At 36.8% G+C, this 10,000-nt stretch overlaps 1 protein-coding gene across 1 annotated transcript in view; it reads right to left on the reverse strand.

Moving 5' to 3' along the window:
- The window catches only part of LOC107574865 (ATP-binding cassette sub-family B member 7, mitochondrial-like), a 64,816-nt gene that overhangs the window by 38,776 nt on the left and 16,040 nt on the right, over positions 1-10,000 (reverse strand). The window contains exons 4-5 of the mRNA XM_016261298.1: positions 8,633-8,752; positions 2,752-2,884 (exon numbers count right to left, since the gene is read on the reverse strand). Of these exons, the coding sequence (XP_016116784.1) occupies positions 2,752-2,884; positions 8,633-8,752 (253 nt within the window). The remainder of the gene's footprint in view (positions 1-2,751; positions 2,885-8,632; positions 8,753-10,000) is intronic.

Below are 10,000 nucleotides of genomic sequence, written 5' to 3' on the forward strand. Positions count from 1 at the left end.
GGCGGGGAGCAGCAGCTCATTTGCATTTAAAGAGACATGCTCTAATACAGCGTGTTTCTGCTTCCACTCAAAATAGGCATTTTCAAAATTATATAATAAATGATCTGTGCCGTATTTTGAGCTAAAACTTCACAGCTACATTCTGGGGACCCCTGAGACTTATATTACATATTGTAAAAAATGTGTCAATATGTCACCTTTAAAGCAACTATATGCAAGAAATATCCGTTTCAAAATCATCATGGGGGCTTTGAAGTTGCACAAAAATGCACACAACTACATACAGTTGCTTAAACCAGAACTGGGGAACAAACAAAGTTCATTAGGAGCAGCTTGCCAGCGGTGGCTGTTAAACACCTTTGATTTAGAAATGTCCTTTCTAAAATAGCCTACTGCTTATGTACATTCACCAAGTCTTCCAGTTTCATCTGGATTTACGAAAATAATTTTAATTTTAGGAAGTGTTCTGAACATTTTAACAGTGCATCAGCTACTGACGAACACATTCATTTGTATTTGAATTCTCACTCAGTGAGTTATTTAACATGCATTAATATGTCTTTTTTAATAAACACATTAAAATGCACAAATTCACATTATTTCTTATTTACATGTAACGCAAGGGTTCACAAACTTTTTTTTGCTATCCAAACCTCTTTTACCTAATATACCCACATGAAGTACCCCTGCAATTTTAAGGTAGTATGTTCATGTTCACGGTCATTGGTTAATGGTCACATGACCTGCAGGTAAACAAAATATTTCATCTTTTTTTAGTAAGTCTTTTATTTTCATTGTTATATTAAAATTAATTATTTCATGTTGTTTTTTCAAAACTTAATTATTATCTTTTCATTAAACCCTGCAGTTTCTTCACAAAACCTTGACGAAACGTCATGTTTAACGCACTTCATGTTGTTAGTAACAATGAATGGCCATATAGCTAATTTAAAAAATATGACATTCGAATTGAGATACCAAAAGTCAATAATGAATTTGAAATTCCATTTAGGTTTTATCTGCTAGTGGGAAACAAAACTGCTCTTAATGCGTTAAATTCATAGCCTCAGGATGAACAGTGCCTTAAATACAATATCAATCAAGGCAAATTCTGCACAGATAATCTGTGCCTTGCAGCGCACACAAATCACACAAGCAGCAGCAGAGAAGCATTTAATGGTCTGTGTGCACAGGACCTAATAGCTCTCGTTAAAATATGCAGTTATGGGAAGACACTGAATTTTCACTTTAAGACACAATGATTCGCTAAGTGCTTCGTTACCATTAGTCATTATCTTAATTTGTCTTTATTCAAACATGCACTTGGGCTCCACTGGGTGGCACAAACCGCAATCTTCAACAAAAGCAAACTAAGACTAAAATGAATTATATGAATAAATTAGTCTGTACTGGTCAAACTCCATGACAGGGACATGTGCTATTTTATATCACACCTGTACTGTTCACAAATACCTAGCCTTAAAGTTTTAGATTGACACTGTAAATGCTTGGGCCATCGAGTGCTTTATGAAATTATGCAACCATTCTCTTCTAATGCATGGATGAAAACCACCTGATGATGGCGAAGTTTGTGGAAAAAAAACAACATGAAAATAAGCTTATGTTAAAAAAAAGTTACAAGATAAACACACTTTCTGTCTTCTGACACATTCCTGCTCTGTCCTAGTAATAATACTGTATGTATTATTAAATTATGTACTATGAAAACCTCCTGAAACTATAACTACATACACTCTAAAAAATGCTGGGTTGTTTCAACCCAACTTTGGGTCAAATTTGGACTAACCCAACTTTTGGGTTAAAAATGTAATGTAAAAATTTAACCCAACAGTTGGGTTAGTCCAAATTTGACCCAAAGTTGGGTTGAAATAACCCAGCATTTTTTAGAGTGTACTGGACCCGACAGAAAACCCAGGAAAAACTGCTATGGCTCATTTTTAATGTGCAAAATGGATGTTTACATAAAATTCCTAAAAGCATAGTCGCCAGTTTAACTGTAAGGTTTAGAGCAGGGTTATTATATTTAGATAACTTGCGTTACTTGAAATTTAAAAAACATTTGAGAAAATGGTTGCATAGGCAACATTTCTTAGTTTAAATTGGTTTAACTTGATGTACTAAAATAACTAAAACTGAAAAAAAAGAAGAAAAAAAACTATAAAGACATACAGCAAACAAAATGCAAAAAAAAAGAAAAGAAAACAAAAATACTAAAACTTTAACCAAAAATAAATTGAAAAGGGAAGATATAAAAATAAAAAATTAATAAATAAACATGAATTAAAAGTATCTCAATGATACTAAAACAATGCTGGTCTAGACAGTGAACAATGGTCACAAAACACCAACACGATAAAATAAGCACTGTGCTAAACACCATTACCTCAGGAGAGTAAAAATACACTATATTCAATAAATAATGCTTCTAATTTTGGTGCATTGATGGGAATGGTTTAAGAAACCATTGTGGTGAATCAATTTTTCTCTTTGCGGACACAGTGTTATAGTTCAGCCAGGAGTTTGAGGTCAGTGCAGTTAAAGTGACGAGCAAATGAAACACAAACTTCCAAACTGCATTCGCACCCAGAGCAGATGCATGCATGACAAAACGCATCACAATGAATCTAAAAAGCAATATTGACACAAAACTTTGGGGGAAAGGTCAGTCGGCGCTTAATATGCAGCACGCTTCCCAAAATGAAGTCAAACACCTGCCAAGACACGACTCACAGCCAATCAAAACAGCCGTTGCCATGGTGACCACCGTGTTCGGCACGCCGCTCAGGTTCAACATGTGTCCCGACATCTGGTTCAGGCCGTCCACCGCATATTTAAACATGAAGGGCACCATAATGTTGGTTATCTGGAGGACAAGCAGAAAAAAGGAGAGGTTGATGTGAGCACGCCAAATGTTTTTCTTGGTTCCTGAGTGCACTGATGGGCAGAGAGGCATTAACAGCCTCCTGCAGACACAGCTCAAAATGAGTTGCTTGATGCATCCACTAATGGAACTGAAATGGTTATTAAAGATAATTAAAAGCTAGCGGACAGCTGCTGGGTCGTGCCAATAAACAGCGGCGCATTAGCCGGGCGATATTTCCCTTGAATCTGGCACCACTTTTGCTCACCCCTTTCATCGTGTGTGACTCATTTTAGGTGAATGGCACATTTCTACAGCACTCGATGATGAATCTTGAGTGAATCTCATGAAACTCGTGTCAAGAACATGTCCTGGTCATATTTCACCCTGAAAAGCCCAGTGAGATGTTTTGCACTGGGACATTTTTCATGACAATTAAGCACATTTTCTACCAGAATTTCCAAATTGTTTGTTTGTTTGTGTGTGTTTAACGCCATTCCAGCTTCTGTGGCTATTTTCATGGCGAGAAATATTATGGCTGAATTATATCATGTTTAATTTATTTCCATTTATTTTTGCTAAAAAACTACAAAACTGTATTTGGCTCAACTCTGTTAAGAATCTCTTCAAAAGAGTTTCTCAATGAGTTCAAACCAGCACAATCTAAGAAAACATGCTTAATGGATGCTTAACGGAGAGAACATGTTCAATTTCCAAATAACTATTATGCAAAAAAATATAGATTGCGATGAAATTAAACACACTAAAAAGGGCTTTCTAAGAAAAAATAAATAATTTAGAAAATGAACTGCGTATGCAGAGATTTTAGCTGCTTCCTAACGAGAGAATGGCTGCTGTGCTTATGGACAACACTCTCCATGTATAGACCACTTGCCTTTAGATCTGAGAAAAGCAGTTTTGTCAAGTCAAGTCAAGTCACCTTTATTTATATAGCACTTTTAAGAATACAGATTGTGTCAAAGCAACTGAGCAGCATTAATTAGGAAAATAGTGTGTCAATAATGCAAAATGACAATAGTAAACATTCATTTTTCAGTTAAAGGCAGTTCATCATTGAATTCAGTGATGTAATCATCCAGCTCAGTTCAGTTTAAATAGTGTCTGTGCAATAAGTTGCAATCAAGTCAACGATATCGCTGGAAATGAAGTGTCCCCAACTAAGCAAGCCAGAGGCGACAGCGGCAAGGAACCAAAACTCCATCGGTGACAGAATGGAGAAAAAACCTTAGGAGAAACCAGGCTCAGTCGGGGGGCCAGCTCTCCTCTGACCAGACGAACCAGCAGTTCAATTCCAGGCTGCAGCAAAGTCACATTGTGCAGAGGACTCGTCTGGCTCCTGTGGTCTTGTCCCGGTGGCCGTCTGAGACAAGGTCTTTACTGGGGATCTGTCTCTGGGGCTCATCTAGTTGTCCTGATCTCTGCTGGCAATCAGGGTTGTAGAGGTCCTCTCTAGGTGCTGATCCACCATCTGGTCTGAATACGTACTGGATCTGGGTGACTGCAGTGACCATCTGATCTGGATACAGACTGGATCTGGTGGCTACGGTGACCTCGGAATAAGAGAGAAACAGACTAATATTAGCATAGATGCCATTCTTCTAACAATGTAGCAAGTACATCGGGTGTTTGTGCATTGGCTAAGGCTTCCTTGGGGGGAAAAATAAAACTATGATTTCTAAAGTATCACGTGACACTGATTAAAATTCAGCTTTGCATCAAAGAAATAAATTATACTTTAAAGTACATTAAAAATGACTTCTTTCAAAAAAATCTTACAGACCACAAACGTTCACACTGGTGCCAAGCCACCCATTTAGTTGAGCCCTGCATGGTGCTTATAAATGCATGGTCATTCATGCTGTTTTAAATTAAACTGAATTGTACATATGTTAAAATACATTGAAAATTATCAGAGAAAAACATAATTGGAAAACAATCCTGAAGCTAAACTGTCTGAATGAATTCTGTCCTTTACTCAACCTCATGTCGTTCCAAATCTGTATGACTTCTGTGTAACACAAAGATTATACGACAAACGCTGGAGCCCGAAGCACACTGGACACCACTAGCTTTCATTAGAACTGCAAAAAAAAAACATTTCAAATAAATTAATTTTGTGTTTTCCACAGAAAAAAGACAGTGCAGCTTTGCTTTTACGGGAAGTAATGTCACCGCAAAGCAAAGCAGAGATGCGTAACGTACTAATTACTGCACTGAAGCTTCATTTGTGGAAGATAAAAATGAGCTGCCAACACCTCAGTGATACTGTGGCTTTTCAAACAGCACGCATCCATAGCAATGCCCTTTTCCAAGTGACTCTGAACCGGTTTTAGTTACACACAAGACCTCAAACGCACGGCATGAGCCAAACAAAACCTGTCTGTAAGCAAGGTTTGATAAGCTTTCTCTTTTGGTTCAATAATAGTGGACGATTCCCTCCATGTTGAATTCTGTGCCACGGGACGATGACAGAGGTCAGACTGGCTAATACATAAGTGAGTTATCCATTTATGAAGCCCTCATCAGTCTTTATTTAACACTACACTCTTAAAAATAAAGGTGCTTCACGATGCCATAGAAGAACCTTTTTGTCTAAATGGTTCCATAAAGAACCTTTAACACCTGAAGAACCTTTCTGTTTCACAAAAGGTTGTTTGTGGCGAAAGAAGGTTCTTCAGATTATAAAAAGGTAAGAAAGAGATGGTTCTTTAAAGAACCTTTGACTGAATGGTTCTTTGTGGAACCAAAAATGGTTCTTCTATGGCACCGCTTCAAGAACCTTTTGAAGCACCTTTATTTTTAAGAGTGTACCGGTCAAAAGTTTGGGATGAGAACGTTTTTTTTTTACAGGAGTCTCTTCTGCTCATCAAGGCTGCATTTATTTGATCAAAAATGCTGGAAAAAATTTTATATTGTGAAATATTATTACAATGTAAAATAATGTTTTTTTTCTATTTTGATATACATTAAAATCTAATTTATTCCTGTGATGCGCAGCTGTATTTCCAGCATCATTACTGCAGTCTTCAGTGTCACATGATCTTCAGAAATCAGTATAATATGCTGATTTATTATCAGAGCTGGAAACTGTTGCTGCTTCATATTGTTTTGGAATCCGTGATACGTTTTTCAGGATTCTTTGATGAATAAAAAGATAAAAAGAAGAGCATTTCTTTCAAATAGAAATCTTTTCTGACAATATACACTACCGCTCAACAGTTTGGGGTCGGTACATTTGTATTCTTTCTTTTTTTGAAAGAAATTAAAACTTTTATTCAGCGAGGATGTGTTCAATTAAGAAGTGATAGCAAAGATTTATGTCGCTAGAAAATATTTATATTTTGAATAAATGCTGTCCTTTTTAACGTTTTATTCATCAAAGAATCCTGAAAAAGAATCGCAGTTTCCAAACAAATATTGTGCAGCACAGCTGTTGATAATTCTAATCATAAATCAGCATATTAGAATGATTTCTGAAGATCATGTGACGCTTTACACTGGAGTAATGATGATGGAAATTCAGCTTTGCATCACAGAAATACATTATATTTTAAAGGATATTAAAATAGAAACCATTATTTTGTATTGTAACAACATTTTGCAAGTATACTTTTTTTTCTGTATTTTTGATCAAATAAATGCAGCCTTGATGAGCAGAAGACACTTCTTTAAAAACATTTCAAGTCTTACTGATCCCAAACTTTTGAGCAGTAGTGTATGTCCCACAATGACACACAGCTGAGTTGGTCTCCTTAGATTTGGTTTATACATCTGGTTACTTTAACACACACACTGTAAGATTAAACACATATTAACAGAGTTTCTGTTGTTGAAGTTTTTGTGGTTATCATCGTGGAGTTCAAATACTCTTCTGTGTAAATACATAACTTTGAGAACTGGGGGAAACATAAATATATAAGAAACTGCATAAACTCAAAGCATATGTTAAATAGATTTTCATTAATTATGCGGATAAGGCACACATGGGCGAGAAATCCCACAATGACACACAGCTGAGCTGGTCTCCTTAGATTTGGTTTATACATCTGGTTACTTTAACACACACACTGTAAGATTAAACACATATTAACAGAGTTTCTGTTGTTGAAGTTTTTGTGGTTATCATCGTGGAGTTCAAATACTCTTCTGTGTAAATACATAACTTTGAGAACTGGGGGAAACATAAATATATAAGAAACTGCATAAACTCAAAGCATATGTTAAATAGATTTTCATTAATTAAATGTCTGAAATGTACTTGAAAAACGAGTGCAAAAGCTTAAGGGAAAAAAAGGAAATTGTGTGCAGACCAGTACAAGGGGCCTAGAAAAAGTACCACACCAAAAACAAAAACACACTTTCAATCGGGAAAAAAAAGATTTTTCCTTGTTATTTCTAGGATATCAGCAAAGTAAATAAGTGAAATGTCATCAGCCGGTCATTTGCACTGAGAAGATCACACAAGCTGATGGGGGGGGGGGGGGGGGGGGGGGATTTCTCTCCTATGGGAGAAGGTGTCAAAAAAACAAACCAAAAAACATTAAAAAAACATTAATTTTCTGGGTGTAAATTGGTGCAGACAGAAAAGAAAAATAACTTAGAAATAATGTGACAAAATGGTTTGTTCAAATTTTTCAAATTTCACTTGATCTTCTGACATGCATGGGTTCAACAACACTACACACATAAACTTGTTTCAGAACTCAAAACTTCCTTCTCACTGGAAAAAAAGAGCATTTATTGAAAACAAGCAGCAAAACATCTCCAGAACATCAGGATGCACATTGTTTTTAAATAATGGGACGGTTAAAAACTGTGGGATTTTATGGTATTCTGGAGCACGCGAACTGATTAGTGTTATATTAGTCACCTTGTTCATGAGCTAGTCTTTCAAAATGCAAATGCAATGATGTAAGCTAATCAGAGGAGTGGGAGAAAAGTCTTAAAGGAGAAGCAGCTCCAAAACAGATCATTTCATTCACATGCTCAATGCAAGGATGTAAAATGCTCATACATTACTAAATTATGACATGAATTATTTAAAAAAAGCCTTTTAAATTATAAGTGAAAACAAAATCATTAAAAAGGTCCTTAGCGTACATTGCTTCTACTCGTATTAATATTTAATTCATATTTTAGTTCAGCATGTATTATGAACAATTGCAGCTTTGTTTTAACTTCTGTGTGTGCAGAACGTAATCAAAGAATCTGAGGTGGTATGGAAGCCCAGGTTTCTTTGACAGTGGCCTTCAGCTCATCTGCATTTTTTGGTCTCTTGTTTCTCATCTTCCTCTTGACAATACCCCATAGATTCTCTATGGGGTTCAGGTCTGGTGAGTTTGCTGGCCAGTCAAGCACACCGACACCATGCTCATTTAACCAACTTTTGGTGCTTTTGGCAGTGTGGCCAGGTGCCAAATCCTGCTGGAAAACTTATCTGTAATTGTTGGTATAAGCTATACAGTTGGCTAATATATTTTGCATCCAAAATTGGAAGCACTTCATATTAGCCAGTTCCAGCAGTACTGACAGACTTCATGTAAATACAAAAAAAAATGCATTTAGTTTTTTCCCCTGCAGACACACCAAAATCCCATTGTAACATTACACCCCGAAGCACAACATATCAAAATACAAACAGCCTAAACGTTACTCGTCACAGAGCTAGACCTGTATAAAAAGACAATGCCCCATTAAATGATATAGCGGTGGTATGATAAAGAAACGCACGTTGGCTCCAGCGAGGAGACCCAGTGAGATGGCCACTCGAGCGCGCAGGTCCGGTCTGTCCTTGGGCCTAACATACGTCAACATGGCCACCAGAACCTTAGAGGAGTTCACTTCCTTCAGCTGCCAAAAAGCAAAAAATATGCATTTTTAAAAGGGTTTCCAGAATAAAAATATAAATCTTTAAATAAATCAGAATAATGTGTGTGTGTGTGTGTGTGTGTGTGTGTGTACACACACTAGGGCTGGGAAATTAAATCGATGCATCGCGAATCGAGAAATGATTCCGCATCGATTCTGAGATTTTCCGAATGCATCGCGATTCTTTCTCTAGTCGATTCTGAGCTTAGTTTTGAACAGCAGATGGCGCTGTTTATCTGGCCTAAAATAATCATTCGTAAAAATCGAAAAGGTTGAAGCGAATTACAAGGGTGTTCATAGTGGGCTGTGTTTACATCAATCTCGCATCATAAAAGCATTCTGAGCCGAGGTGAAATTACAGACTCAGCCGAATGCACAAGCGCCCTTTAGCACTCTTCTTAATGAGCATTTCAGTGTGCGGATAAAAACTAGAGTAGAGCATCATCTGCTGTTAAAACCTAAGCTCAGAATCGATTCCAGAGAGAATTGCGATGCATTCGGAAGATCTCAGAATCCATCCACAAATCAATTCTGCATCGATTTATCGTCGCAGCCCTACACACACACACATATACAGTCATGGCCAAAAATATCGGCACCCTTGGTATATATGATCAAAGAAGGCTGTGAAAATTAATCTGCATTGTTAATCATTTTGAGCTTTTATTTAAAAAATTCACAAATATCTAACCTTTCATTGGATAATAAGAATTTAAAATGGGGCTAAATATTATGAAATAAATGTGTTTCTCAAATACACGTTGGACACAATTATTGGCACCCCTAGAAATTCTTGTGAGTAAAATATCTCTGAAGTATATTCCCATTCATATTTACAATTTTGAGCACTCCAGGGTGATTATGAGCATGAAATTATCCAGCCGTGACTTCCTGTTTCACAGAAATATAAATAGGAGGGAAAACAAAGGCCAGATTCCCTTAATCATCCATCACAATGAGAAAAAACAAAGAATATATTTCTGATGTGCAGCAAAAGATAATTGAGCTTCACAAATATTAGGGCTGCACGATAAATCGAAATGAAAAAATTAGGCAGGAGCTGCGATTTTTCAGCGTATCTTTCAGTGAAGCACAGTTCTGTGATCAGCAGTAAATCTCATATCGTCCTAATGCACGCTGAGGAGGAGAGTTTGAGTGGCTAAAGACTCTCCGAGGGCCACGGCTGGAGAATTGCAGAAAATAGTTGAGTCTCGGGGTCAGAAAACCTTA

Source organism: Sinocyclocheilus grahami, unplaced genomic scaffold (genome assembly GCF_001515645.1).
Source record: "Sinocyclocheilus grahami isolate Dianchi unplaced genomic scaffold, SAMN03320097.WGS_v1.1 scaffold2366.1, whole genome shotgun sequence".
NCBI classification, from domain to species: Eukaryota; Metazoa; Chordata; class Actinopteri; order Cypriniformes; family Cyprinidae; genus Sinocyclocheilus; species Sinocyclocheilus grahami.